General features: G+C 44.6%; 2 protein-coding genes across 7 annotated transcripts in view; both read right to left on the bottom strand.

Moving 5' to 3' along the window:
- GOSR1 (golgi SNAP receptor complex member 1) overlaps positions 1-4,533 on the bottom strand; it is a 70,956-nt gene extending 66,423 nt beyond the window's left edge. For 2 of the 5 annotated variants that reach the window (XM_074263802.1, XM_074263800.1), the window contains exon 1: positions 3,776-4,533. In XM_074263802.1, coding sequence (XP_074119903.1) covers positions 3,776-3,806 — 31 coding nt within the window. In that variant the 5' untranslated portion in view covers positions 3,807-4,533. The remainder of the gene's footprint in view (positions 1-3,775) is intronic. The other 3 variants (XM_074263801.1, XM_074263799.1, XM_074263803.1) reach the window with 2 other exon arrangements.
- Positions 4,534-7,351: 2,818 nt separating this feature from the next.
- CPD (carboxypeptidase D) overlaps positions 7,352-27,781 on the bottom strand; it is a 155,692-nt gene continuing 135,262 nt past the window's right edge. For both annotated transcript variants that reach the window (XM_074263791.1, XM_074263790.1), the window contains 14 exons: positions 26,748-26,857; positions 26,304-26,406; positions 25,888-26,030; positions 24,078-24,247; positions 21,570-21,890; positions 20,443-20,638; positions 19,422-19,557; positions 17,687-17,818; positions 16,308-16,403; positions 14,976-15,040; positions 13,227-13,358; positions 12,157-12,342; positions 11,184-11,283; positions 7,352-10,284 (listed from right to left, as the gene is read on the bottom strand). In XM_074263791.1, the coding sequence (XP_074119892.1) occupies positions 10,058-10,284; positions 11,184-11,283; positions 12,157-12,342; positions 13,227-13,358; positions 14,976-15,040; positions 16,308-16,403; positions 17,687-17,818; positions 19,422-19,557; positions 20,443-20,638; positions 21,570-21,890; positions 24,078-24,247; positions 25,888-26,030; positions 26,304-26,406; positions 26,748-26,857 (2,117 nt within the window). In that variant the 3' untranslated portion in view covers positions 7,352-10,057. The remainder of the gene's footprint in view (positions 10,285-11,183; positions 11,284-12,156; positions 12,343-13,226; positions 13,359-14,975; positions 15,041-16,307; positions 16,404-17,686; positions 17,819-19,421; positions 19,558-20,442; positions 20,639-21,569; positions 21,891-24,077; positions 24,248-25,887; positions 26,031-26,303; positions 26,407-26,747; positions 26,858-27,781) is intronic.

The raw sequence follows: 27,781 nt of genomic DNA, 5'->3' as shown, positions 1-27,781 counted from the left end.
CTGCTACAAGTGAAGAGAATTTCCTCAAGTGCTGAGAAGCTGTGACTTAATGCCAACCTAGGTCCTTCCTGGCTAGGAGACTATATATGACACACTACTTCTCTTACTCTTTCTTAAGACCTCACATTAGTGCCAAGGAGGAAGGGTGATAGAGGAACAGGTATTACTTTTGTAGTGTCATCATAACCCTTGCTAGACTCTGCTGAGCTGATTCTTATAACCTACATAACATTAGGTGTTTGCACAAACCCAAATCAACCAAAGAATGGCATCCAGGGTACAAGAGTCGAAAGAAAATAGTGCCCAAAAGAACCCAAGATTTGTAATAATGGATCAACTTTCTCCTCAGACTACAACAATAGTCAATGCTTTATGCTTGAGAACACTCCAACAGAAATGCCTAAGTCTGGCAAGCATGATGACACTGTTTTCAACAAAAAATAAAAAAATAAACAAAGTTTTTGATCTGACATTTGTGTCATAACCTTTCCTCAAGACCCAAACCAATACAAAGACACCTTCTTTACTTCATCAATGACCTGCTCAGAGTGGAATTTTCTTTTTAAAAAATGACACTGTAATTTGCAGAGTCAGAAATCATGTCTTAAGTGTGTATTTAGTGGAAATGTGTTTATTGGATTATTTGCTGTTTAGGGGATGGAGGCGAGGGGAAGGGAAGGAGAAAAAAAATTAGAACATAAGATTTTGTATGAGTGAATGCTGAAAATTGTCTTTGCATGTATTTTGAAAATAAAAAGCTATTTTTTTTTTAAGTGTATTTAGTAGAAGCAATTCTTGCAGGAAGCTGAAACTTTTTCCCCCTATATGGTTTGACAAAATCAAGTAGTGATATATCACACAGCATAGTATATTAAAAATATGAGATCTATGGAAGAATGTACATACAAGAAAAGAAGAAAACAAAAAGTAAATTAAGAGAAATCTATAGGTTTTCTCTGAATGAATTAGTACCTAAGTAAAACAAGCTCTTGGGAGCGCTCTACTTAGGCCTTCTGCTTTTCATTATTGTTCAGTATGTGAACACACAAAAGGATGAAAATAAAAAGAGAAACAAAGCCTAAACACTCATATTTCAGTCAATTCTAATACATATTAGTAATATATGAATTAAATCATCTCCATTGGCCAAGGCAATAGCACAACGCACCTAATTTTTTTTAGAAGTTACAAGGGCTTCTTGATTGGCAGTCTTTAAAAAGGCACTCTTACACATATTCTACAGCAACTTTTAAAAGAACCGTCATTACACTGGGAAATGAGTGTGGACCACAACATATCATTTCCGTTCCTTCTGTTATAGTTTGCTTGCATTTTTGTTTTTCTTCCCAGGTTATTTTTACCTTTTTTCTAAATTCAATTTTTTTTTGTGTAGCAAGATAACTATATAAATATGTATACATACATTCTATTTAACATATACTTTAAAATATTTAACATGTATGGGGCTACTGGTCATTTAGGGGAAGGGTGGAGGGAAGGAGGAAAAACGCTGGAACAGAAGTTTTTGCAAGGGTCAATGTTGAAAAAGTACCCATGCATAATATGTTTTGTCAACAAAAAGCTATTAAAAAAAAAAAAAAAGATATGTCATTAAAGTTTACGCATTGAAACTAGGGTTCTGCAAACCCTTCTTGAATCAGATTTCATGAAGAAGGCTCCAAAAAGTATATTATATATATATATATATATATATATATATATATATATATATATAAAATGTTGATAAAAATACGAAGCCCAATGTAAGCCTTAGAGTCAGGAAGTTCTGGACTCACACCCTCTCTAAGTCACACAGCTACAAGTTACAAGTGGTTGCAAATGAGCAGCAGTGGAATGGTTTTCTACACTGAGAACAATCTAGCAAAATCACAAATTTGTGTGATTTCAAATACTACTATTAATTAATTGAAGAAAGGCTCAAAGTAGGAAGCTGAAAGCAACATAAAACAACTAAGGAACCAAGAAGACAAGCAGGACTTAAGAATATCACCAGGAAAATGTTCTGATGGAAAAAAGATGGACGGACATAGGCAAAGGAGAACAGGCTGGGAGTCTGAACACTACAGTGGTGAATATGTATTATCCAGTCGTCCGGGAAAAATGGAAGGATTCTAGACCCCCCCTCCTGTGGTAAACTCAGGGCAAGATATGGACCAGGATCACTAACAAGATTGGTCCCTCTGCCTCTCAGGCAACAGGGTGGCGCAGGGGAAATAGCTGCTAGCTTTGGAGTCAGGGAGCTCCAGTCCACTCCTGGCTTTGCTCCCTGTGTAACCTGGGGAAGTCCCACCATGAGCCTCACTTTCAAAATTACAGAATAAGACTTTAACCTAGTTAACATGTATTGGTCAACCTGCCATCTGGGGGAGGGGAGGGGAAAAGTTGGAACAAAAGGTCTGGCAATTGTCCATGCTGTAAAGTTACCATGCATATATCTAGTAAATAAAAACTATAATTAAAAAACAAATTACAGAATAAGGGGGGGTCTTCACCTCCATCCTTCTCAGAATCATAATTTAAAAAAAAAAAAAAACTTGACAGTTGAAAAACTGAGTCTTTTCTAGTTCTAATCCATGAAAATTAATTTCCAGACAAAGGGGAACCCAGAGCACTTCCTGTGCATCAGAGAATGAGGCGGCTGAATGGTTAAATTAAAGGTTTATTTAGCACTTAGTGGCAGTGTCCCAAGTATTGTGCAGGAAAACAAACTCCTCCGTTAAAAACTGTTTTTTAAATTCGATTCTAATTTTCCTCCGATCAGTCTGACTCAGGCGAGCCCTTTCCCTCCCTGCGCCTCAGTTTCCTCCTCTGCTGCCAAGCTCTCCGGGCCCCCTCCCGGGCCCTGGGCCCTCCCCTCCGCCTGTGCAGTGAGGGGTCGGACTAGCTGGCCCTGAACACGAGGACACCTCCTACGAAGAAGCTCTAAGTATGCCGAGTGAGACTTAAAATGCACTTCTAAAGAGCAAATAATGGGGCCGGAGAGAGGGAGGAAAAGTCAGAGCGCGCTGAATTGTGGGTGGAAGGAAGGGTGAAGAGGAAAGAGGAAGGAAAGAAGGGAGGGAGGAACTGAGGAAGAAGAAGAAGGGGACGGAAAGGTGAAGGGAGGAAAAAGGGAATGAAAGAAGAAATGATGGAAGGAAGGAGAAAACGAGAGAAAGGAAAAGAGAGGGAAGGGGACAGGAAGAGAAGGAAGGGAGGAATTAAAGGGAAGGGGAAGGAAAAGAGGGAGGGAGGGAAGAAAGGAATAAGAGAGGAAAGAAAGGAGGGAGAAAGGAGAAATAGAGGGGAGGGAGAAAAGGAAGAATAAATACAGGGGGGAAGAAGGAAAAGTAGGAAAGACAAGGAAGGGAGGGCAGGAAGGAGAGAAGGGAAGGAGGGAAGGGAAGGAGAGAAGGGAAGGAGGGCAGGAAGGAGAGAAGGGAAGGAGAGAAGGGAAGGAGAGAAGGGAAGGAGGGAAGGAAGGAGAGAAGGGAAGGAGAGAAGGGAAGGAGGGAAGGAAGAAGATAGGAAGCGCCCCGGCCGGCAGCAGCCCCCTCACCTCCCCTTCTCCGAGCCCCGCCCCCAGCCCCCGCCGCTTCCCGGTGCCCCCCGCCCCGCCCCCAGCTCGGACCAAGGCCGCTCCCCGCGGGCCGCATCCCCGCCCCTCCCGGAGCCCAGGCTCCCTGGCCCCCGCCCTCCCCGAGCAGCCCGCGGCCGCCCTGGCCCTCTCTCCTCTGAGAGTCCCTGGCCCCCGCCCCGGTCCTCACACTCTCACCTTCCCAGTAGTTGCTGGTTCCTGCCGCCATGGCTGTTGTTCCAACGTCAGCCGGGCCGGGGAGCACTGGAGAGGAAGAGGCCAGAGCGTCGCTTCCGCCCCGCCGCCCTCATAGGCTCAGTCCCGCTCGGCCGCGCCGGGGCTGATGGGATAGGCGAGCCTCCAGAGGCATCGCCACCTCGCGGCGGGATGTGGGAGCTGCAGCCCGCGAACAGGGAGAGCCCTTTGGACTGGGATTTGCACTTTGGATCCCGGGAAGCCTCCCAGACACCTCCTCGCCTTTCATTCTCCAAGCCTCTTCCCCCGGAGCCTCAGGCCCCTCAGCACAGACGTAGTCTTTAGGAGCAGGAGCACTGGCACCGGAGTCAGGAAGCCCTCGCTTGGACCAGCCACCCGCCGTCCCGCTGTAAACCTGCGATCTCGGGAAAGCTGCCTCAGGGCACCGCGGCCTTGTTGGAGTTGTGAGCTGACCCCGCCGAGCGGTCTGGCGCTGTGCCCCTGATCCTGCAGTGTCTCCCCTGGGCCTGCATCCCAGAGGGGTCGCGAGAGAGGGACAGGGGCCCACGGGGCAAAATGTTTGTGGTGGCCGGAAAGTGGAACCTGAGGGGCGCCCGTGGCTGGAGAAGGGCTGGATGAGTGTGGTAGGGAATGCTGTGGAATATTAGTGCTCTGTAAGGATACAGAGAGGCCGGGAGACTGCCGGGTCCCTGAGCAGGACCAGGAGGGCACGCGCAACCACCAGCGCTGCGGCTCCGCCTGGGAGCCCGCCGCCGCCCGGGCGTCTCTCACCCCGCAGCGCCACCCGGAACGTCAGCCAGGGAACTCCTCCCACAAACCACAGCCGCGTCCCCCGAACGTCCTGGCGCCCAAGTTTATCCGTCACCTACATTCCCGAGCTCGCCTCTCCCCCACCCGCGCCTCCCGCAGGGATGGCCGAGCCCTGGCTCCATCTCCCGACTGCTGGCACACAACAGGCGTTTAATAAATGTTGAATTTTCCAGGATGCTGAAATCCCCCCGACCGTAACTTAGCCCTGACCAAGCAGTAATCCAAGCATTGATAGAAATTTCTCCTCTGGGAGAAACCTCCCGAGTTGAAGAGACTGGGGGCTCCACTCTCATTAGACATCTCATGTTTAAGTTTTCTTCCTTGGGAGAAGGTCTGCCTGAGCTCTGACTGCGGCCATCATGTTTTTTAAGTCTGACCCACTTGTCCCATTAATCCGGCTTCCCTATCCCTTTTCACATAAAACTCCTTGGAGTCCTTCTTGACAAGCCCAGTGTTTCCATGCGGTATGATAACCTACTCCCTAGCAGCCTGCCCCTTCTGTCTGCTTTCTTTTAAAAAAATTATTTGAAAAACAGTAAGAAAAAAAGAAAAACAAAAGGAATACAAAACAAAATAAAGCAAAAGAGAACACTGTCATGTGCCCAGCAGAACATCGAGGAGGATTCACCAAATCAAAAACGTGGTGTGTATATACACATATATCTATACTTATATATCCAGAAAAGTATATACACACATCCATACACACGTCTTTGCTATCCTTGCCGTCTCTGCTTTAATTCTGCTCCCTAACTTGCCTTGCTATTACTTAAGCTTCCCCACTGGAGGATCCCTCTCTGCCTTCTTCCCACACCCTTTGCTTCCCCGTAGACGGCCTTAATGGAATTCACGGAGATTTAAGGAGCTTTGGACATAGGACAATGGATGGAAAGGGGAGAGGAAGAGAAAGAGACAGAGACACAGAGCCAGCAGGAGACAGAGACAGAGACAGACATTATCCCTTTCCCTGACTGCACACCCTGCTGCTCCCTCAGGAGCTGCCCTCAGAGCTGATGCTTCATTAAAATTAGATGTTTCAGGAAAAAACCCTGCAGGACTTTAAATTATGGCTGTTCTTTTGTGTCATGGTTCTAGTTATTTTTGGGGGGAGGTGATCAGATCTGGGCATTTTCACTGACACACACGCCACCACACACACACACACACACACAGGAGACTCCTCCTCTCACTACTGTGTCTACACCTGCACCACAATTTATAGTCTTAGCAAACTGAGGCTCTGGGAGTCGGAATGGCTCAGGGTTCAGAAGTAGGATTTGAACTCAGGGTTTCCTGACCAAGTCAACCCCCTCTCCAGCCATACCACTTTCTTTCATAATTATTGATCTTTAGTTTTTCTTATTAAAAGGATGATGAGACAAAACACAGAAAAAGACAGACATCATAAAATAACCTTTATGCAAGATTATTAGATCTGTTTACATGTTTAAAAAAAAAAAAGAAAGGACCTCATTAACAGGTTTAGATTTCACATAAATTACAGATCGGCTCTTTAAAAAAAATACTATCATTCAGTTCCACGTCAAGTCCTTTTGAACTTTTTTTTTCTTTTTGAAGGCACAGTGCACGTGATACGCCCAAGCCTGAAGTGGTTGAGATGAGAGCGGAGAGCTGGGCACCTTGTAGAAACAGCACAATGACAAGTTTGTTCTGCCGAAACCAAGCACAGCGTCATTCTGGGCAAATGGGGCTTGTGGAGGTTTGAATCCAAAGCCAAGAAGAAAAAGAAATACATTCATGCCAATGACCCAGGGCTAGAGTGGCCAAGAGGAGGGAGGATAAGATGGTGCACTTGTCTCATGCTGCTGACTTAAGTGTCAATCACACAAATTTACACAATAATTGGAAACCAACTGCCTCTAAGTTGTCTAGGGAACTTCAAACTGTTATTTCCATCAAGATGGAAAACGGTCAAGCCAGCATTCTGAAATCGAGGCAATGGGCTAGTTATTGCTGGAGATGGGAAATGAGCATGAGGGGGAGGGTCCTGGGGCCTAGAGGACCCATCCATCCTAGCATCAATCAAGGACCAGAATCACCAAATCAATGAGAGGCTTCAACTAAAATCAGAGGCCCAAAGATAAAAGGAGAGCTTAATAAAACAGAGGTCTCTATGGATAAACAAAAATCTAATTTCGGGTAAAGAACATTAAAGCAAAACTAAGTTTCCGCTGCCTAGATGCTGCTGGTACAAGTATAATGGAGTTCCGAGAGAACCTTTTTTTTAACACACAGCAGGGTCAAACATGGCGGTAGAAACACATTCTGGTGGGAAGAGAGAAAACTAGGGGCTTTAACGCCAAGGTCAGGCTATCGGGACCAGCTCCAAACAAGCCTCTGTGGATCACCTGGGACCCTTGGTGACAGCCTAGGACACAGAAGTTGAGGCACGACCTTTTAGGTCACAACCAACTTCATTTAGTGTACCTCTTTAGGGCTGAGCACCCCCATCAAGCTCCCCTTATCCCCATCCCAGCCAACACACCCAACAGGTCGCATTTCCCATCTGGATCGAGAAGGGAGACCCAGGCAGAATTCCTTCTACAGGAACAAGAATCCCACACTCATGCTGGTAATGTCACCACCCTCCACTCACATTATCTGGCAAAATCCAGCCAGAGGACAGCTTCTTTCCTCTACCTGAGATTAATCAATCAGCTTATCTCCCTGGACCAAAGGACCCAACAGAAGCATTTTTACATAAAAGCAAACAATTTCACTGTTACCTAATAGGTCAAATTGCCTTTTATTAAGGAGCAGGGATACAAAACTGACTCGCCAGGCCTTGGGAGTCAAGGCACAAGTTGAATCTGCACAACATTTCTCAATACTGTACACTTGTGGGTTTCCATGACTCCTCAGGAGATGAGACGCCCAGAGATAAAGCACAGAGAGGGGGGCTAATCCTCTCCTCTCTCTGGCCCCAGGATACAGGCAGCTGGGCCTAATATGGCTAGTTTGGTTCCACAGAGACATGAAAGAAGGCCGAGAACCCTTAGGGCTAGTAGTCACACATCCAGAACATTCACAAGAATTGGGAGCACAAGCTAGGGACACCGACACTCTGCAGCACACTGGCATTTTTAGAAACTTCTCATTTTAAGACAGAAAGCTATTTTCCTACCTAATTCAAGACATAAAGCAAAATTTGGTTTTCTTTTTAAAAAAATAATGACCAAAAGAATTCCCACTTCCCTATCTATTAGGTTCAACATGTCCCCCAAAGACTGGAAGATGAAAATACAAGGTAAACTTCTAGAGGGCAGGTCTGGGCTGTCTTATTTTTGTCATTCTATCCCCAGCACCCAAAATAGCTCCTGGCCTAGCAGGTGCTTCATACACTCTTGGTGAATTCAATTTAAAAAATGTTTGAGGTTGAGGAAGAAATAGTGATTTCTTATGTCACCTTCTAACAGAAAGCATTAGTCTTTGGGAGTAAAGACTGAGACATCTCTCATCTCAGACCAATGGTATTTCCCTTCCACCTGCACTGTCCCAAGTGGAACCTGCCACTCAAGTTAAAATGATGCTTTAAAAACTCAGTTCAAAAGGTTTTGTTGTTGGCTACTTGGTAAAGCACTTTGAAAATGCAGATGAAACGCGTCTGGTACCCAAAGAAATGTCAAATTATTAATGGGGAGGGAATAAAAATCAGAGAAATTATTAATAACCATTACTTTGGCACCCATGAACTCCTCTTCCAGAGGGGCCTCCCAAGTCAGAAGCCTGTCAGAAGAACAACTTAATTCTGAACCACCCCAGTTTAAAATTGACTCTCATCCACTTAAATGGCACGATGGTGAATCCCACTTCGCTAAGTCTATTTTTATGAGCTACTCTGGATGTATTCCATACCCGAGCCATGCTGAATGTTATTGGATGGCATTGAATCACTCAGAGGAAGGACTCTAGAATGTAGGATTTGATACATGGAGGCTCAATACAATCAGAAGAGACAAGTTATTCTGAACCCTTGATCATTAGGACACTGAAAGGTTATCTGACATTCTCATTATCCTTTTACTGTGACTTGCACTTGTCAAATTCATGACCATGATATTCAACATGATAAAGTTTTCTTTTGAATAACCTGACCATCTGTGGAGGAAAGAACTTCATCCCCCAATACTGCTCCCTTGATGGGCAGTGGCCATATTTAAAGACCATGCTGCCCACAGGGTATCACATGGGTTAAATCAGAGAGCAGCTATTGAGGGAGCTGCTAGGAAGAGCAGCTCATGTTTCTGCAAGGGCCCAAGTCTGTGACATTAGCTAAGCTCCACGAAGAGGAGGAGGAAGAAGAAGAAGAAGAGGGGGAGGAAGAGGAGGAGGAGTGGGGGGCATTCGGCAGCTCACAGCATGATGCCGTCAATGCTGCTTGGGCTGAAGAATCATGTGGGTGGGTGCTGTGAGTTTAAACAGGAATTAAAAATGTGCAAAAGAGGAGGTCCCTCCTCAATACTTCCAGATGCCATCAGCCACTGGGCTGGACAGATCATATGAAGTAACACAGCTAGCATAGTAGAACCAAGGACCCGGTTTAGGAAACATTCACAAGCTAAGCATCCTCCTGGTGGTGAGCCCAAGCTCAGCGGACGAATGCAGCAGAGCACCTGTGGCATTCTTTTTAGCTAGGTTCAAGGCAGGCAACGGAGTTATCCGTTGTCAAACCTCCTCTTCCTTCGCCTCTCTTCAGTCTCATTAGGACCTTCTACTCTGAGGCCTTCTGGTTTCTCCCTGAAAGCCAGCATATTAAGCTTTGTGAAATCTAATGAGAGAGGTAGTAAATCCCATTTTGGAGTTTAGCATGACAGCTCCCAATTAGTTTTAAGATAGAGAGAAAAGCCCCAGAAAGCCTTTTCTTTTTTTCTCTTAAAATTTAGCCTCCATTCCATGTAAATAATAAAAGGAAACTCCAGTTTTTTTTTATAAACTAGAAGAAGAAAAAAAAATCCTCAGAACGTTGAAAGAAATCTAGAGCTTTAAAGCTTCATACTTCTGCTGCTGACAGCTATCTCTGCAGTCCTGTGTCAGGAGGGAATTGGGGCTGTGTTAATAAGGGGCAGAAGCTAAAGCCACTAGCCAACACTTGCAATGCAAAGGCAATGTCTATCAGTCAACTCGATGCTGCCATTAAATGAGCCAGACAGCTGGGTTTTGGTGGGGAAAAAAAAAAAAAAAAAAAAAAGGAGAGGGGGAATGTATCTTGCCCCATCCTGATGCATAAATAGAGATCCAAGAAAAAAAAAAGGCAAAAAAAGATGAGAGTGCATTGAAGGAGGACCAGGTCTTCTGTATTCATGGAGGTTACACATTTTTAAAGCAAGTTAACTTTCCTAACAGCTCTCCAAAGAAGCAGGGCAGACGGCGGCCTGCAGGGGTGCGGACTCGCCCAAAAGCGGGGAGGCCCCTGCGTGGGCTGCAGAGCGTGGCTCAGTGCTTGCTGGAGTACAGCGTCTCCTCTTCCGTGTCGGTTTCGTCCTGGAACTCATGGCTTAGCAGCGATTTCTTGGAGCCCGTGGACATCAGCCGGATCTCGTCCTCATAGTCATCGTGGTGCTGCCGGAGCCGGTGGAAGCCATCCTTGTGCCGGTTGGACTTGATGGAGCACACGCACCAGATGATGCAGGCCGTCAATACCAGCGCCGACATGGTGGCACCTGCCGGGAGAAACAGCGCTGAAGTGTCCTCCCCGGCCGTGGCGCCCAGGCCTCAAAGGGCACACTGCCCCTCGCCCACTGGGTGACCTCCCGAGCCTCAGGTTGCCCCTCACAGTGTGGTTCCATGGACCGAACGGGCCGTGCCCTAGGCTAGTTAACCTTCTTGTCCTGGATTCCCCCATCCACCCACCCACAGCCTTGGCAGTCTGGGAAAGCATGTTTTTAAATCCTAATGGTAGAATGCACAGGATTAAAGGAAGTCAATCATAGGGAAGCATAGTGGTCAGAAGTATTTTTATACAGCAAGGTGAGAGACCCCCAAATCTGTGATTCAGATACCTCTTGGGAGCCACTGAGACCTAACCAGGCAGCCCATCCCCCAGAGTAGCTTCCCATCCCTGTCTTGAGGAGACACTGGTTCACACAAGCACAGATGTGAGCTGCGAAGAGCCTCGGGGCCAAGGGGGACATGGAGGAGGAAAGGGAAGCCCAGAAGTGAGTGACTTGACCAGTCACACAGCCAACAACTGTTTAAGCAGGATTGGAATTCAGGGCTACTTGACACTAAGTCAGATTCACTGATCCATGCACTTGTAAACTGTAGGGGCAGAAGACCCGAGTTCAAATCCAACCTCAGACATGTACTGAATAGGACTCTAGACAAGTCCCTTAGCTCCTGCCTGCCCTAATCGCTCCCTCCTAATAGGATTGGTGAGCAGCCTTTGAGACATCTCAGAGAGCTCAGTGGGCAGTAAGGGCCGGACCCTTAGTGCTGCCCTCTGGAGGTCACTGCCGTCCAAATCTAGATGACATGGAACGGGGGTGTCGGCTACAGGCGGAGGGTGCCCGTGGCCTGCGAGCCGACCACTAGGGGTTAGACGAGCCTGCGCACTCCTTACCTGCCACGGTCACCACGAGCTCCCTGGGCAAGCCAAAGATCCGGTTGTCTGTGTCAAATTCAATGATCACTGAACTGGCCGCGTCATGGTGCACAAAGACCTGGAAAAGCAAAGCACACTGGGTCAAGGAGAAGTCTGCTCTGACTGACCATGTGGAGGGGGAGGAAGAAGAGCTCTTCTTTGGCACGGGCCTTCTCCACTAAGGCTGCCTCTCATCCCTTCTGCATCTTACACCGTGGATGGCTGGCACATCTGACAAGGTGGCAGAATGATCATGGGCAAACTCATGGGAAGAAACCAATCTGTCAGAGGGGATGGGCAGGCAGAGGCAGGATGACGGCTAACCCCTGCCATGGAAGCTAGGAGAAGTCAGTATTTTTTTTCCCCTAAAATGTAATAAAACCATTCCCAAGACTAACTTGGTCTAGGGAATTAAGATTCATATTATTGAAGTAGCTTCTTGATTGCTTATGGAAAAAAACCCAAAGCTTGGGATATTGGGGGACTCATTACATCTGACAAATACTTCTGATCTGGTACCCCAGTATGGCAAATAGGGAGGCCGGGGAGCTACATCCAACTGACCAAAGGCCTATAACCAGTGGAAATCCTTTCTGTGCTATAGGTCAGGAAATTCTCCTTTGAGTCAATACGAGGTGGCCCAAGCCTGAAGTGCTGGATGCTTGAGTCAAAAAAAGATGGGATATAAATCAGAGAGGGGCTTTTATGCACAAAAGTTGAGTATTTGAGAATATTAATGTAACAATATATTCTTTCACCAGAAAGAATAATAAATGTGAAGATTTTTTTAAAAGAAGAGGAAGACTTTTGTGATGGTTTGAATTTCAGGTTTTTTATGACCTCTGAGGCAGAATTTCCTCATCTATAAAATGAAGGGAATGGGACTAAATGAGATCCCTATAACCTCTACATCTAGGATCCTCTGATTTTGTTCGTTACTGAAGTCTCTTACCTGAGAATGCTGCTGCTGGTACCCATCGGCTATGGCGTTGATGTTATGGAAGCCGGGCGCTAACAACACATGGAAATAGCCACCCTCTTTCGTGTGTACCTTGATGCCTTCATTAAGAACAATGATTGCTTTAGAGATTGGTTTTCCACTCTTGTCCCTGACAATTCCATGAACTCCCTTGTGAACCTGGAGAGAGAAAGCTGAGTCGTGGGTCTGCTTTGGTTTGTTTTTGAAACCCAGATGCCTGATTTCAGAAAAATCTGGAAAGACCTACATAAACTGATGCTGAGTAAAGTGAACAGAATCAAGAGAACATTGTACATAGAACAAGATTATTTGATGTTCAACTGTGATGGATTTGGTTCTTCTCAACAATCCAGTGATTCCAGGCAATTCCAATAGACTTGGGATGGAAAGAGCCATTTGAATTCAGCTTTGTGGGTTTTTTTCTTTCATGTGTTTTTTTCCCTCCTTTTTGGTCTGATTTTTCTTTTACAACATGACAAATAGGGAAATATGTTTAAAAAGATTGCACATAATTTAACTTATAATTTAACTATATGTTTTGGCCAACCTGCCATCAGGGGGAAGGGGTGAGGGAAAGGAGGGGAAAAGTTGGAAAGAAGGTTTTGCAACTGTCAGTGCTGGAAAATTACCCATGCATATATCTGGTAAATAAAAAGCTATAATTAAAAAAAAAAGATTGCACAGTTAACCTATTTCAGACTGCTTGCTGTCTTGGAGAGGGAGAAAAATTTGGAACAGTTTTACAAAATTAAAACTATCATTATATGTATATAGAAAATAAAATACTATTGAGGTTAAAACAGAAATAAAAGTCATTAATAAATATTTGAAAAAATTCAAAATCACTAATAAATTAGATAAATGGAAATTAAAACAAAAACAAACAAAAAAGAAACTCAGGTCCCTTTTGCTAAAAACATATTATCATGTAGTCAGTTTGAAGAATTCGAAACAATGTAGAGAGACTGATATAAACTGGGACAGAGCGAAGCAAACAGAGCCAAGGAGTACATGCCGGGGCTAGCATCTGGGGAAAGTCTCACCTCCACTAGCATGCTGAGAAGGGATTTCTTGTTCTCTGCCCACAAGGTAGGGAGTTGTCCAGCACTGGGGAAATAACAGCAGCTGGTATACACAGTAATCTCTGGACAGTGCCCATAAGTGACACTATAATCCTGAAAAAGAAAGTCAAGATGTAAGCATCAAAAAAAAATTCAGCAAAAAGGATATTTTTGCGATGTGAGATCTAGCAAGATGTGATGCAAATTTAAAAAAAAAAAAACACCAAAAATGAGAATTCATAAGACCTTTCTGGGAACATAAAGTATCCTTTAGCAGGAGAAGCTTTCTCTATTAAGGGTCTCATTTCCAACACACATAAGGAACAGATCTAAATTTTTAAGAAAAGGTGCCATTGCCCCAATTGATAAATGGTCAAAGAATATGAGCAGGTAGTTTTTTTTTATGGAAGAAATGCAAGCCATTAATGATTGTAAGAAAAACGATCTAAGTCACTACTAGAGAAATAAAATTAAAACATATCTAAGGTTCTATTTCATTTCCAAAAGATTAGCAAAAATGACAACAACAAAAAGAAAGGAAAAAAATGACGTTGGCAGAAGCTAGAAGAGCTGCAGCAAAACAGGTATGCTTATATGCTGTTGGTAGAGCTATGAATCATTGATCCGACTCTTCTGGAAAGCAATTTGAAACTATGTCCAAAGTCATCAAACTGTGCATCAATCTGTTGTTTCACTGATATTATTATTGGTCAGCAAAAAGACAGCAAAGCAAAAGGAGATGGACTCATATGTATAAAAATATTAATGGCAGTAGTGGCAAAAAACTGAAAACTAAAGGATGTGTCCATTAAGTAGGGAAAGACTAAATAAATCATGGTACATAATACAGTGGAATACTATTGCACCATAAGAAATGACTGGAATGATGGCTTCAGAAAAACTTGGGAAGACTCATGTGAACTGATACAGAGTGGAGTGAGCAGAACCCGGAGGACAATTTAAATGATGACAAAAACACCATAGAGACAATTCAAAATGATTGAGAACTTTGATGAATGCTGTGACCAAGGACACTGGAGGACTGATGAAACCTGCTGCATGTCCAGGGAATAGTACCAGCCTACAAGTGCAGAGCAGAACGTGCAGAACATTGGGCAATAGTGGAATTTCCATCAATAATGATGAAAATCGGTTACAAATATATTTTTTCTTATTTTTCTAATGGGGGGGGGCTGGGAAGAGGGAAAGAAAATAAAGGTTGTAAATTTTAAAAGTAGCAAAACAGCAACAACCACCCACCCAAGTCTGAGGCTGCAGTGGATCCCACTTAGATGAGAAAGGATGCAGATTGGCAACACAGCCACAGCAACACTAATGGCCGTGAAACACTAGGAACACATCATATGCCCAATAACGGAGGGGATGGTCAAACATACTGGTTTATGGCTGGAACAGATGACTGCATCATAAGAACAAAACTGGAAGGCTCTAGGGGAGAACTGTCTCTAGACAAATCCTGGCTGTGTGACTTGGTTCCTAAGACTCTTAGGGGCAGAAGAGCAGGAGCCAACTCACTAGGAACCTCATAGACCAATGAAACCCCTTCTTTTTAAGCCCCCAAAGTCACCCAGATTTTTAGTATCCAGGCTAGAAGGGAACAGGTCATTTGTTGAAAAATCAATGTTTTGAAATTAAATTCATTGGTTAAAGAGACAGAGCAACAGAGAGAACCAGTTAGAGACAGACAGACAGAAGAGGAGGAGGGAGTACCTTCATGCTGCCCATGTGGCCGTGCCATTCTGCCCCACGAATCACTCCTCCAGGAATATTCTCATCTGTAAAAGCATCCAGAAACACGAGGCCAGGGATATAGTGAGCACGCTAAGCCACTGAAGCCCAGATGTCACGGGCTGGCTCAGCTACTGGCCAGCTACAATGTCACAATCAGAATCTCAGCCTCTGAAGGGATGCTAATGGACAATGTGGCACAAGGGGTGGGAACGTGGAGCCAGAGGAGATATCTACTATCTACTTGTCTGCAAAACATCCTTCATTGCCTACTTTAGGCGTCAGCCTGCTCATCTGGAAAATGAACGGCTTTGGATGAGATGATGACCTTGGTCCTCTCCAGCTCTAGGCACAGGATCCCTCCATCTGGGACCTAGTTTCCATTTTTTGTAAAATAATGTCTAATGTCCCTTCCAGAACCAATAATTCTATGATCTTAGAAACTAAAGCTACTTTAGACTACTAACCCTGAAATCAACAAATTCAGTTGAGATCAAGAATTAAAGGGGTTCACAGATGTATATTACTATTAAGATGTACCCTTTTGTGGGTAGTTATTTTATATATTTTATTTTAACTAATATTTACATTTATAATTTCCTATTATATTTATTTACTGCTTATAATTTTATAATAATGACAATAAATTCATATTCCATGTCATATAAACATCTTGAGTATAATGTATAAATGATAAATTTTATGTTTTTATATAATTATGTTTGCTACTTATAGTTTAATGAATTAATGTTCTGTGCTTTCTAGCAACTAAAGGTGTCCTGAGACAATGTTCCAGTTGTCCCACCCCACTTGTAGCTCTACCATCCAGGGTTACAGGATGGTGGTAGTTGATGACCCTGGTTAAGTAACTTAAATTCCATTTCCTCATTGTTGGAATCAATGAGTTCTAAAGTTCCTTTTAGCTTTAAACCCATAATCCTTAATTCAGGAAGTCTGGAAGATAAGATAATCCACTTCCTCTACATGATCCTGCCAAAGGTGGGGACAACCAAAGTGGGGACAATCTAAGGGGGATTTAGGCTGCCCCTGGTGAGCCACTAACTGCCAGAGGAAAAGAAATGTGTCCAGCTGCTCTCCAAGGCACACACCAGCTCTCAAATTCTGGACATTCACGGATCTTCAGACTGCATCACTGCTCAGTCCCTTTGAGGGCAGGTGGGCACAGAGGGTCCTTCTGACTGAGGCCCAAATGCCCCGGTGGAGGAACTCTCCACATGGTTAAGTTTTATAATATTATAGAAACCAAGAATCCCATAGAGCACAGGAGGAACCCCAAACCCCACCAATACGTACCCGATTTATTTGGGCAGTTGGGCTGTCCCATATGCATGGACGGGTGATTGTTGGCGTAGAGAGATGCCAGGTGCCTCAGAGTCTCTTTGTTTTCCACTATAAAAAGAAAAGTTCCCGAGTCAGTGGCGGCTCCCTAGAGAAATGGCTTTGAATCTCCAACTTCCATCTCCAGAGAAAAATTAGCTCACTTCTCCCTCTGAAATTCAGGTCTGTCTCATGACTTAATCAGATAAATGCTAATTAAGCATCTTCATGTGCAGACATAAAGCTAGCTCATTCAGCTGGGGGCTGATCACAAAGTTCACCTGGGGGAGGATGAAGCTCTCCCAGGACAAAGGGCCAACACTGGGTTCACAGGCTGCTTGCCAGTTTCCTGCAGACGTGAGCTGGCGGACAGGTGGTATGTAGGAGAGAACAGAGTCAGTCCCAAGGCCCCGGGCCTGCCGGTCCTAGTTTGCTCCCTTCCCTTACAAGCCCCTGCCCAGGTCCGGATGCCCTTCTGGAGATTGGACGCTCAGTCCCGGCAGCTTGGGCCTTCCTTCTTCCCTGACCTCTGGCTTCTGGAAGATGGGCCGAGATGGGAGGGGTTGTGCCCTCGGCACAGCTGATCCCTCCCCTGGGCTGCTAAGGGAGCACTTGGGCTTCCGAGTTTGTTTCCCAAGTGGCAAAACTGTCAGCTTGCTGAGGGCCGCCTAAAAGACCTAAAAAGGGAAGACCTATAAGGGATGCTAGCTGTGTCCCTCAACCTTATAAGTGCAGAATGGTCAAGGCAGTCAGAAAGCCACCTTGGTACCTTAATGGACCACAAACCCGATGCAATATGATAGAACAGTCACAAAGGGTCATCTGATCTTGGAGCATACCGAGAGAAGCAGAGAGGGCTTCCAGGACTACAGAGATGGCACTTCCTCTGTCCTCTGCCCTGCTCAGAGAACATCTGGAAGGCTCTGAACATGGCTGAGAAGGCTGGGAAGAGCAGTGGGGTGGATGGCCAGGCTGGCTAAGAGCCGTGAGATCAAGCCATATAAAGAGCAATGAAAGGAACTGAAGAAGACAAGGGGTGAGGGGCATGGGAAAGGCTGTCCTGTGGAAGAAAGCAGCAGCAGAAGAAAGTCTGAGGCAAGCATGAGCTCATGCCACCCTGGCAGTTCCTAGGGCTTCCTCTCCCATGGGAGGTCTCTGAGCAGGGGCCAGAAGGCCGTTTGTCTGGAGTTCTGCCCAAGGTCAATCTTGATCAAGTACCAGTGACACTGGACAGCTTCCAAGGCCTCTGACCTTTGGCTATGAACTAAACCCTGACTCAGACACCAGGGAAGGTCACCCACTGCCCACCCCCAGTCCCGATAAAGGTCGTGTCCCGAGAGCAAAGTCGCGGGTACCTGTCTGCACGGGCTTGTCATAGGGGTAGGTGACCAGCACAGAGCCCCCATCCAGAGCGACAGACAAACTGAAGTCCTGCTTCTGGATCAAGTTTTCAATGATGGCTTTGGTCTCAGGCTGGGAAGCATTGCCTGTGGAGGAAAAAGGCCAAGCATGAGCTGCCAACTCTGCACAGAATGGACGTTTATTCATTCCCTCCACAAGCACTATCTGCCAGGTGTCACGCCAGGCCATTCATACACAACCAGAGACGCTTGCCCTCCCAGAGCTTACGTTCTATCAGGGAAAATAACACATGCAAAAAAAGGTAAAACAGAAAACAAAGTACACATGATTGTACTAGTAACTGGGAGAATCAGGGAAGATCTTAGACAGGACATGAGGTCGGAGTTAAGCCCTGAAGCTAGGGATTCTAAGAGGCAGGAAGAGTCAATGCAAAGGCTTAACGGTGGGAGATGTTGCAGAGAAATAGAAAAACTAAGGCAATCTGGCTAGAATACAAAAGACATGTGGGGGAAAATGTGTGATAAGCCTGGAAATGTGGGATGCTAATCGAGTGGGGGGGAACCCTCATGACTGTTAACTCCTGCTAATGGGGAGGCTGAGGAGGAAGACTGAGTTAGGGAGTTCTGAGCAGCAGGAGGCCTAAATGTGACTGGATATTGAGGACAGAACCAAAGTAATGTCGCCTGGGAGCAGGGGAGCAGCTCAGGTGGTAAATGGGGCAAACCAAAACATCCATGTGGATCAGCAGTGAAGAGGAAGGAGGAAGGAAAGAGGAAGGGAGGGAGAGAGAAAAGGAAGAAAGGGATGGAAGGATAGAAGAGAGGAAAGATAGGAAGGAGGGAAGGAGAAAAGGATATTAGGATGGAAAGAGAGAGGAAGGAAGGGAAGAAGAAAAAGAAATAGGAAGAAAAGGGGGAGGGAGGGAAGGAGAGAAAGAAAGGGAGAGAAGAGAGGAGGGAGGAAGGCAGAAAAAATGGAAAGGAGGGATGGAAGAGGGAGATGGGAAGGAAACAGGGAGGGAGGAAAGAAGGGAGGGCAGAAGCTGGGAATGAAGGAGGAAGGAGTAAGAAAGAACATAGGAAGGAGAAAAAAAGGAAAGAAGAAAAGAGAGGAAAAGATGAGAAGGCGAGAAGAATGGGACTTTTTTTTTGGACATGGCCAAAATAGGCATTGGATTTGTTTGATTTTCTTGCTTTCTAAATGAAGGATGAGAGGACATATGAAAGAGAGAAAAATGAGTTTTCATTAGAAAAATTTTTTAAAGTGGTATCAAGGTCTGGGTTCAAATTCAAACTCTGCCTGTGTGTCCTCAGGCTATTCACTCTTTGGCTTCCATAAATGTTAAAAGGAGGCAACTGGACTAAAATGACCTTGAAGGTGCCTCTTATCTCTTACACATCTTAGGAACCTCTCAGTCTCAGGGTTCTCATCTGTAAAATGAGAATGATCCTGCCTGCAGTATCCGCCCCAGAAGCTGCTGTATTCCTAACCTTTAAAGTGCTACATGAGCACCATTATCATTTCTCATTATCATTAAATAGCTTAGGGTTTACATTGTGACTTTCTACTCAGGAAGGCAAGAATTTTGGCAAAGGCTGGCTGCAAACCCACCCAAAGAAAGCTGAGCCCAAGCCTTCCCCCTAAGGGTGGGGTCACAGTCCCCCAGAGAAGAAGGGAGAGAGCTGTGTGAGGTCCCCAGGGGTCGGATGCCCGCAAGCCAGCTCTTACTAGTGAAATCTGTGTCCAGGTCTTTGCCGTGAGCATTCGTGCGGCCTGTCTTGGAGGTGCAGGCCTTTTCCTGTGCTCTTTCCCGTCCATCTGGATTTAGAGAAGGCACAATCACAATTCTAGTCCTGTCAATCAACTAAAACACAAACAAACACCAGTGAGTGCATCAGTTCTTATGGCCAGCACCCCACCCCTCATCCTTCCCACAGAAAAGGTGGCTCTGGACTAGATGCAAGATAATGAGATGGTGATTTCTTCTGGGTTCAAACAGGATTTCTGTGATTCTTTTTTGTTTATTTAACTGATGGAGGGAGTATGATAGAGTTTAAAGGGTCTTGGTTCTCAAATCAGAGGTCCTGGGTTCACTACCTGCCTTTGACGTTTACTGCCTGGGTGATCTTTTGCAAATCATTTCACCTTCCTGGGCCTCAGTTTCCCCATCTGTAAAATAAGGTGGAGTTCCCAGCCCTAAGTCGCTCAGGTTATTTTGTATATATGTGTCCTGCAGGGCGGGACTTTGGTCTGCCCAGACTCAGAGCTCAACACAGTGCCTTGTACAAAGGAAGCACCCCCCAAACCCACATGAGCATCTTAAACACACATGCACACACACACACCCCTGATCATTTCTAAGCTGCGGAATGAGCTCAAAAGTCATGGTCTACACTGTGTGTTCCCCAAAATTTTAGGGACATGTTCAGGCATCAAAATTTAGGTGATTAAACCTGTTAAAGCTTAAGATCACACTAAGATACAAAATATTTAAAATGTATTAAATATAATTTATGATAGCTGGGATCACTGGCTTAGACTCAGAGAACATATGAAATCCAACCCCTGACTCTACAGATGGATAAACTGAGACCAGAGCATTTAAGTGACTTAGGATCCTAATTCTACATCTGGAAAGAACCTCAGAGACCCTCTGGTACAACCTCTTCCTTTTTATGCATAAGGAAGCCATCTTGACCTGTCCCCCCTCCTCACTCTAGCAGGGAAAACACAAAGAGCCCATTCTTACCTTGGTAACAACTGGGTTCCTCTTGTAGTTGAGGCAGAGGAATTCTGCCAGGGCCAGGAGCAGCTCTGTCCCGACAGGGGCATTCCCATGGATTCCGGCCACAAATCGGATCTTGGGTTCCTCAGGTTCAGACATATTAGGCTTATTGGAGATTTCAAGGGACCAGATCTGACGGAATTCAGCGCTCTGACCCAAACTTTCAAAAGCCAGAAGAAAAAAAAGTCAATCACGGTTCATTACTTTGACTGAATTATTTCCAACAAAAGACAAAAAGAAAGCCCTCAGAAATTCATTCAGGATCATGATACTTCATCAGGAGATGCAAAAAAAAAAAAAAAAAAAAAAAAAACCACAGTAATTTCCCTTTCTCCCATTATCCAAGTAAAACCAGACCATCCTAGAATGAAACTGTCTGACAATATAGAATTGAACCTAAGAGAAAGGAAGCTTCCTAAGGGCAAGGATCACTTCATTTTTGTCCTGTTCTCTCTGGCGCTATCCATGGTGCTCAGACTTTACTGGCATGAGGAGCCACCCACAAGAAAGTGCAGATCAGCACCTTTTCTGCCAGGACACAGAGAAATGGCAACTTGCCCAGGAGTATTAACCAGAACTGACCAGATCGGAAGTCAGGCTGCTACCTACTATATCAGTAGTTCTTAAACTACTGGTCTCAGGACCTCATTATATTCTCCCCTGCCCCATTCAATGGATTATTTATTTTTAACATTAAAAAAATAATTTGAATGTCTAATTCTCTCCCTCCCTCCAATTTCTCCTTTCATCCACTGACAAGGTGAGAAATACCTCTTTACATTCTTAAAAATTAAGGAGATTATGTCTACTGATACTTATCTCCTTAAAAATGGAAACATCACACTGTTACTATTATTTGGAAAATAGTAGTGAGCTCACAGTCCCTCAAAAGCTCTTGGGGACTCCCTGGGGTCCCTGGACCATAGTTTAAGAACCACTGTTCAGTCTGTGTTAGAACCCTGGTCTTCCTGACGTCAAGGTCTGTCCTCTCTCTCTCCTGACATACAGCAGGTGCTCAATAAGTGCTGGGGTAACAAGCCCTGGAAAGGACATCTCTGGGGACTGAAAAGCCACTCCAAGGGGACCCTCACTTGGTGAGATTGGTGATGTGGGGATAGTTCATGACGAGTCCTCGAAGGAACTCAGACAGGTCCTTGTAGGAGTGGTAGCGATATAGGGCAAGGTTGGGCGAAGAGCTGAGCATAAGGCGCTCCAGGCCGTTTTCCGCCGAGAGGTCCTTGATCAAGGTCTCGAACTCCTTGGTTGTTGGGTCGCTCGTGCCACCGTCTGCCATCATCTCCTTCATCTTGTTCGACTTATTCCTGGAATCTGACGAGGATCGCACGAGTGTGAAATTGACCTGTACCGCACCCTCGTCCTTCACCGTCACGTTCTTTGTGATGGGGTTGTATCTACAACCAGTGATGGATAGAAAGGCTTTAGAAAGGGGGAAATGAAATAAAACTGTAGCCCTGTCTTTTGTCTGGGCTTCATCTACACATCCCCTCCAACCAGAAGAAAGGCAACAGTGATGAGCCTGGATCTGCGGTTTTTGTTGAGTTAAAGGGAATTTTCAGGAGAGCAAACTCCCTTTACAATGCAGGAGGGGACAAAGAGAGAGCACGTCATGCAGGCCTTCCCGACTGGGAGACCAGCTCTCTTTTCCCTGCATTATTTCTGAACACATCATTAAGCTGTATTTAATCATGTGACGTTTAATATTGATTAGTTCAATAACACCTCTTTCAGTCATCTCTCAATGCTCTTCTTCCCCCTGCCCCATTTGGGTTCTTTGCCCATAAAAAAAAGATACTGGTGCAGGAAATACCAAAAGATGGTCAAGAAGCTTCCGGGAGGGGGTGAGGCTGAAGGGAGGAAAGGGCCAAGCCCAGTGTCATTCTAGTGTAAGCCATACTGAGTCACAAGGCAGAGAAAATGGGCCTATGGACTTGCAGCACAGCCTAGTCCATGATGTGTTTCCACTAGTTTTCTAATGCTTTGTTACAGGGGCTGGCTGGGGCAGAAATTGAGGGGATACATGTTTAACCAATTTTGGATTACTTGCCTTCTAGGGGAGGAGGGAGAGGAAGAAGAGAAAAACAATTTGGAGCACAAAGCTTTGCAAGGATGGATGCTGAAAACTCTGCAAGTGTTTTGAAAATAAAAGGCTTTTTAAAAATAAATAAAATTAAAACAAAAAATAAATTGAGGTGAAATAAAAACAAAAGGTTATCAATGGACATTAAAATATTTTTAGAAACTCCACATAAACAAACATGGATAAGATGTGGTCAACAAAAGGGGAGTAGCCATAAAGAAAACAGTCAGAAGAGTTCTTCCAGTACTTATTGAAAGTTACCATGAAAATTTTTTAAAAAGAATGCTAAAAATAATGTATTAAAAATAAAATAGCTTTTAAATTTAAAAATTAATTAATTATTTTTAAAAAGGTATTACACTTTGCCACTAGAGGGGAGTCAAATTACAATACATTTGCTTCCTTCCCAGGATTTCAGCTCTGGCCAGAAACCCTGAGTCTTTCTCTCTCTGATTTTTTTTGGATTAGGTAAAAAGAAAATGTGCTTTCTCCACATCATTTCTTACCTAACCTTAATCACTGATTGGGCCTTGACTTAATTAAAGTGAGACCTGTTAAAAATGCCAAGGTCTCTCACTTAGCACAGCCTCCCTTATTTAACTCCAAACCACGTTAATGTCATGGCCTCCCCTCCCTGATCTCATGGTCCTCTTGGGGAATGAAGGTCCAAGCAACAACAGAACTCTGACAGTGCTTTTCAGCCTCCCTGGAGGGCCTGTTGTTCTCCTCAGTAACAGAGATTAAGAAGACTAATAATCCTTGAGGCCTTTGCCCAGGCTGTGCCTCATGCCTGGAATGCATATTCCCTTCTCATTTCCTGTTTCTCTTTTTTTAATAGCTTTTTATTTATAAAACATATGCATGGGTAGTTTTTCAACAGTGATCCTTGCAAAAACTTCTGTTCTAATTTTTCCCCTCCATCCTTCCACCCCCTTCCCCCAGATGGCAGGTAGACCCATACATATTAAAGTATATATTAAATACAATATATGTATACATATCCATACATTTTTCCTATCTCTTAGAAGCTCCTTTCAAAGCTCAGCTCAAAGTTGACCTTCTACTTGAGGCCCTTCCTGAATTTCTTGTTCCCACCTACTAGGGTCCTTTTCTCCCTTTTATTTCCTAGATATATATTTTTCATAAATAGGACGTCTTAGGACAGTTAAAAGTTACTGTTACTATTATTATTTCAATGTGAAGGCAGCACATGCACATACGTATGTATAAACACACATTTGTACAGGGCATACCCAGAGACAAGCATGTCTGTATGTATATGAACACTCATGTCCACATAGTGTATTCCCCAAAACTTAGCATGCTGCTTTGTGAATGTACACACATTGTGAGCTCCACTGGAAGGTAAACTCCTCAAGGGCAACAAGTCCTTTTTTTCCCCAGAGTCCCACACAGTGTCTGGCACATAGTAGGCACTTTATACATCTCCCACACCCACGTCCCCTGAAGCCGAGTTCCCACAGTCCACTCACTCACTCACCCTCGGGCTGAAGCTGTGATTTTGTAAGTTCCTGGAACCAGGAGGCGCCAGTAATCGCCATTTTTGTAGGAGGTGACCGGATGGTTGATGTTGGCCACACTGATGGTGGCGTTTAGGATGCCTCGACCGTCTGTGGCATCCAGGACAAATCCTCTGACGCCGCGATGAACCTGGACAAAGTCAACTGATTAGTCAGCAGTCCATTCCACAGTTTTAATCTTCGGAGAGCATTTGAGCCAATAATGATGCAGTTTATTAACAGGCTCCACTGCTTTCCAGAATTCTCAGTCTGTAAAGGGCTAGAACTGAGCAAACAGACTCACATGCTCCATTATCCAAGTGCAACTGCCAATTGGACGGTTCTCTATTAACATGATTGAAGGTTGACCCTCCCCAGCTGTTCTGTGCTGACTTGATTGGTGGGACAAAGAGGGGGAAGTGATGGGTGTGGGTGGAGTAGGAGGAGGAAATTGCGGCATTCTCCTGGTGGTGGGGAGAGAGGAAGGTGGTGGGGAGAGAGGAAGGTGGTGTGGAGTTTACTAGATCTAATCTCCTGACAGCAAGCTCAAGAGACCAAGAATAAAGACTTTTGATTAGCCTGACTCCAGCTGATTTCTGGGAAGACAGAGTTCCAGCATCAGTCTATCACTTTGACATAACTGTTCTGTCAAACATTCACTCATTATTTTTTTGTTTTGTTTTGTTTTGTTTTGGGGGGTTTTTTGCTGAGGCAAATGGGATTAAGTGACTTGCCCAGGGTCACATAGCCAGGAAATGCTAAGTGTCTGAAGCCAGATTTGAACTCAGGTTCTCCTGGACTCATTACTTTTAAAACAACTTGCAAACTTCTTGTTTCTTATTTGATCTCATGTACATTTTCATTGTGTTGTGCTTTCTGCATCCATTAAGAAATTCTCTGCATTTTTTCCTTTCAAATCTCTCTCTCCTCTGCAATTTTTTGAGGGGGGCGAGACATTTCTGAAACCTCTCAAGTCAAACTTTTGACTGAGGTCAAATTAGACATCCTTGGTACTGCTCTAACTTCCTCTAGTGCTTTAAGCTTCTAGCTTTGGTTTTCCATGTTCAGTTTACAGCAATCTGGAACGTGACAGGCTGTTGTTTTTGAGATTCTCCTCCACAGCCCCTTTTTGTTGCTGCTGTCTCTAAATGGGCATGGGGTATTTCAGTTTCCTACCAAGGACTTTATCCGCCAGCTGGATGTTATTGTCCCTTCCCAAGGCCTTTCTTCAGACCCCTCCTTGAATCCATTGTGCCAGGCAGGTGCCTGACATTGGCCACTAGGGATGTCCCATGATAACCTCATCTTTCCTCTGATGGATCTTACCATGGCAGTGGACTCTACAATACTGTTGTGTGCAGACCCTGAAAGGTTTTTATACTTTTAGTCAATTACTGAGGGGAGAATGTGTTTGGTCATAATGGTTACAGCAAATTCCAGCTTTATTTTAAGCATTGTCATCACATTCTGAACTTTTAAAACAGACCCACCATTAGATGGTCAAATGTAAGAATACAAGCAGAATGTAAGCAGGGAAGGGAATTTTTTTTTTTTTTGTCTTTATACTCCCAGAACCTGGTGTAAGGCCGTGAATATAGAAGCATAAGAAACAGATTCTTAACTAAATTGAAAAAAAAAAAAAACACAACAATTTTATCAACAGAGAGTAAGCTATAAATTAAGGTCAATTTCACAATAAGGAAGAAACATTATTTTTAAAAACCTTCCATAAAACATCTAAATATCACACTCACAGGTGAAATTACATCCTTCAGGCTCTGAAATACATACCTGCTTCATGAACTGGATCAGAGACCTACGGTTCTGTTCCCAGTACTTGGGCAAATCCTTCTCGAAAGGATATTTGATACAACTCAATTCAATTGTCACTTCAAAGCAATTGGTGTTGAGATAATTCCAGTCTTGCATCCCGCCTGGAGAAGAAAGAGTCAGAAGAGTTAGAATCCACCACCCAGAAGGTAAGCAACTAATTCTCCATTCCAGAGGCTCTAGGGAATCCTTAGTTTGGGGACACAAACCTTCAATTCCGACTCATCACCCATCCAATTTTGTAAAATTGGGGGATGAGAACAACACCTTTAAACCCAATTTTTTTAAAGGGTCAAGTGAGATAAGGTGTAAAAAGCTCTCTGTGTTAGCTGTTATTAGCAATTCTTAATCATGATGATCATTTAAGTGGGTTCTACCTGGGACACTGTACCAGTTGGCTCCATTGGTTATGCCATGGGAAAAATGCTCATCAGGATACAGGTCCTTGCAGGAGTTGCCCTGATACATCTCAGAATTTTCCTGGAAGAAACCAAAGACATTTGATTAGTACATATGATGATTTGGCTTGGCCTTCCTTGTTAGCAGACCATGATGGTAGGGGAGAAAGCACTTAATTTGGAGTCAGATTTCATAGGTTCAAATCCTGGCACTTCCCCTTATTCCCTCTGTGACCCCAAAAGTTATTCCCTCTCCCTGAGCCTCAGTTTCCTCATCTGTAAAATGGGCTGGTCTAGAGCTGGGAGATCCCTTCTACCTCTACTTCTATGGTTTTATGTCTTTTTAAACAAAGGATACAATTTTTAAAATCTGGAAACTAAACTCTACAATGCCCCTTTTCTTATGATGGAAACCCAACCCACCTTGGAATAAGAAAGGGCCAGATGTTGGAACACGGCATCATCTGGAGATTTGCTGTAAGCGGTAACTCCCTGCTCATCATCATCAAAGGGGTAGTTCACAACCAAAGAACCTACAAGGAACACCAAAAATGAATGGCACCATAAACTAAACCCCACTGGTGTAAAAAGGAGCTTCCTCCCACCAGAGGCGCTCAAAGAGCCAAAATCCCACCAGGGCTCTGCATCATCTCTCTGTGGACTGGTCATTCCAGGAAGTCAGACTTCCAGCAGTGAGACCTGGTATGGTCAAGTTGATGAATATGTGCCAGGACCCAGATCTCAGGGAGCCAAGTTTTAGCCAGGGTGACATGGTATCTGGCACCTAGGGACCCTTAACAAAGGCTAGATGGACTCATCAAAGGGATTAAGGGATGATCACTGTTAGAAGGGAGGGAGGGATGTCCTTGGGACCTAGGAAAAGCCCCTGGCCCCTAATTCTGGGCCTTGCTAAGGCAGGCTCCCTCCACTTCTCCTGGAAGGTACTTTTTTCATCTGCTTGAGCTTGTCTGCAGCCTGTGGGTCCCCACTCCCAGTCCTTCAAAACTTGCTTTACTTGGCAGCTCTCCCCGCAATGTGGGGCCTTTCCTATAGAGTCTCAGCTAAGAGCAGGGACTGTTTCTCTTTGAAAACCTCAGAGTCTGCAGCATTGCCTGGCACCCAGGAAGCCATCAGTTGATCCTTCACTCATGCAGGAAAGGTTTCCTAAAAGCTACTCTAGAAACCATCTCCATGAAAGAAGTGCCCAACACTTTCATGACCTGCAGCTGTTCTCAGAACTCCAGCAACCTCAGCTGTATAAAAGGTGTTCATGGAGTCACTCTGACTGCTCCCTGATGGACACTTCAAAGTTTGCATCTTTCTAAGTCTCCTGGACCTAACAGGTCAGATCTCTAATCAGTTTTCCCTTCTCTACATAGTTTATGTCCTTTCACTGACCTGCTTATTTTGAAAACCTTCCCCCTCCTTCCATCACACTATTTCTTAGCTGGGGGTCT

Source organism: Sminthopsis crassicaudata, chromosome 4 (genome assembly GCF_048593235.1).
Source record: "Sminthopsis crassicaudata isolate SCR6 chromosome 4, ASM4859323v1, whole genome shotgun sequence".
Taxonomy (NCBI): domain Eukaryota; kingdom Metazoa; phylum Chordata; class Mammalia; order Dasyuromorphia; family Dasyuridae; genus Sminthopsis; species Sminthopsis crassicaudata.
Note: the sequence above shows the minus strand (reverse complement) of the source record. Positions and strands in the feature narration are given on the sequence as shown.